The sequence below is a fragment of the Tachysurus fulvidraco genome, chromosome 4, assembly GCF_022655615.1.
Source record: "Tachysurus fulvidraco isolate hzauxx_2018 chromosome 4, HZAU_PFXX_2.0, whole genome shotgun sequence".
Taxonomy (NCBI): domain Eukaryota; kingdom Metazoa; phylum Chordata; class Actinopteri; order Siluriformes; family Bagridae; genus Tachysurus; species Tachysurus fulvidraco.
This window is the reverse complement of record NC_062521.1, coordinates 771,968-774,467: the sequence shown is the minus strand read 5'-3', so window position 1 is coordinate 774,467 and position 2,500 is coordinate 771,968. Positions and strand designations below refer to the sequence as shown.

General features: G+C 43.2%; 1 protein-coding gene across 3 annotated transcripts in view; it reads right to left on the bottom strand.

The window, feature by feature from the left end:
- The window catches only part of pdss2 (prenyl (decaprenyl) diphosphate synthase, subunit 2), a 29,640-nt gene that overhangs the window by 3,430 nt on the left and 23,710 nt on the right, over positions 1-2,500 (bottom strand). For all 3 annotated transcript variants that reach the window (XM_047812926.1, XM_047812924.1, XM_047812925.1), the window contains exons 7-8: positions 661-789; positions 482-517 (exon numbers count right to left, since the gene is read on the bottom strand). In XM_047812926.1, coding sequence (XP_047668882.1) covers positions 482-517; positions 661-789 — 165 coding nt within the window. The remainder of the gene's footprint in view (positions 1-481; positions 518-660; positions 790-2,500) is intronic.

Sequence of the window (2,500 nt, the reverse complement as noted above, 5' to 3'; positions counted from 1 at the left end):
GCTTTTGTGTTAGTGTTATTGTGTCATTAATGTGTCATTAATGTGTCATTAATGTGTTAATGTTTTCTTAGTGTCATTAATGTGTCATTAATGTGTTCTTATTGTTTGTGTTATTAATGTGTTATTAATGTTTTGTAAGTGTTATTAATGTGTTTGTGTTATTAATGTTTTGTTAGTGTTTATTATTGTGTTCACTTCATTCAATTCAGAATTTTCCATTTTTAAAAAAGATCTCGATAAACTCTCATCTAAAGTGTACAGAACATTATTCAGTGTATCTCTGTTACAGCTTGTCTGTCTGAAGTCCACACACACACACACACACACACACACACACACACACACACACACACACACACAGATGCTTGATGATGTTAGGGAGTGTGTGCAGTGAGTGACACGGGTGAGTGAGACAGCACCGATACACAACAAAAACAAAGCCCCACAATTAATCATTACCCGAGTGAATAAAGACCCTCACCTTGGAGTAATCCGTGTGTGTTGTGGAGTTCTGGGCCTGTAGAGAGCGACATAGACGGAGAGACGTGAAGCCACAGCTGTTTACTGATAAACTGATAAACGCCTCCAGTGATAAAGCTGGAGATTAATCAACACCTTCTGACCAATCAGAGCTCAGGATTCTGCAGAGCTGTGAAATACCTGCTGTAGCTGCCGAGTCCAAATCTCCTGTCCGACTGTCAGCCGGTGGAAAACCACAGGAGCCGAGTCCAGAGAGAAGACGACCGGGTCGGAACCACGCTTCAGGAAGGGCTGCAGGTCTGAATTCAGCTACAACACACACACACACACACACACACACACACACACACACACACACACACACACAGAAACAAACAAGTGATCTGAAAGCTTCCACTCTCACAGCATGAACATTGTGACACGTTACCAATTTGAGCTGTAATTAAATCACAGTTAATGATTTCTGTATCTTTATATCAATTTCTTAAATCTACTGAATTAGTCTTTGTTTTTATTTGTTTACCTTTTTTTTTTCACACCCCATTTGCTCCCGTCGCTGACCCGTTTTAAAAAATTCCAATGAGACATTTTCAGTGAATCTTTGAACAAACCCTAAATATCTGATTAGATTTCAGTTCTTGTGTCTTTACGTGACATCATATTTTTCCTCCTGCGATTTCTGTACCTGATAAAAGGTAATAAACCTTCTGAGGAGCGTCTGATTCAGATCTGGAGATTTATGGCTGATGGACAATCTGTGTACAGTGTTGGGTGTTGGGTGTGTGTACTGTGTGTGTACTGTGTGTGTACTGTGTGTGTCGGGTGTGTGTACGGTGTGTGTGTACAGTGTGTGTGTACAGTGTGTGTGTACAGTGTGTGTACAATGTCAGGTGTGTGTACAGTGTGTGTACGGTGTGTGTACAGTGTGTGTGTGTACAGTGTGTGTGTACAGTGTGTGTGTACAGTGTCAGGTGTGTGTACAGTGTGTGTGTACAGTGTGTGTGTACAGTGTGTGTGTACAGTGTGTGTGTACAATGTCAGGTGTGTGTACAGTGTGTGTGTACAGTGTGTGTGTACAGTGTCAGGTGTGTGTACAGTGTGTGTACAGTGTGTGTACAGTGTGTGTACAATGTCAGGTGTGTGTACAGTGTCAGGTGTGTGTACAGTGTGTGTGTACAATGTCAGGTGTGTGTACAGTGTGTGTACAGTGTGTGTGTACAATGTCAGGTGTGTGTACAGTGTGTGTACAGTGTGTGTGTGTACAGTGTGTGTACAGTGTGTGTGTACAATGTCAGGTGTGTGTACAGTGTGTGTACAGTGTGTGTACGGTGTGTGTGTACAATGTCAGGTGTGTGTACAGTGTGTGTACAGTGTGTGTGTACAGTGTCAGGTGTGTGTACAGTGTGTGTACAGTGTGTGTGTACAGTGTGTGTACAGTGTCAGGTGTGTGTACAGTGTGTGTGTACAGTGTCAGGTGTGTGTACAGTGTGTGTACAGTGTGTGTGTACAATGTCAGGTGTGTGTACAGTGTGTGTGTACAATGTCAGGTGTGTGTACAGTGTGTGTGTACAATGTCAGGTGTGTGTACAGTGTGTGTGTACAGTGTCAGGTGTGTGTACAGTGTGTGTACAGTGTGTGTGTACAATGTCAGGTGTGTGTACAGTGTGTGTGTGTGTGTACGGTGTGTGTACAGTGTGTGTGTACAGTGTGTGTACAGTGTGTGCGTGTGTACAGTGTGTGTGTACAGTGTGTGTACAATGCCAGGTGTGTGTACAGTGTGTGTACAGTGTGTGTGTACAGTGTCAGGTGTGTGTACAGTGTGTGTACAGTGTGTGTACAGTGTGTGTACAATGTCAGGTGTGTGTACAGTGTGTGTACAGTGTGTGTGTACAGTGTGTGTGTACAATGTCAGGTGTGTGTACAGTGTGTGTACAGTGTGTGTGTACAGTGTCAGGTGTGTGTATAGTGTGTGTGTACAGTGTGTGTGTACAGTGTGTGTACAATGTCAGGTGTGTGTACA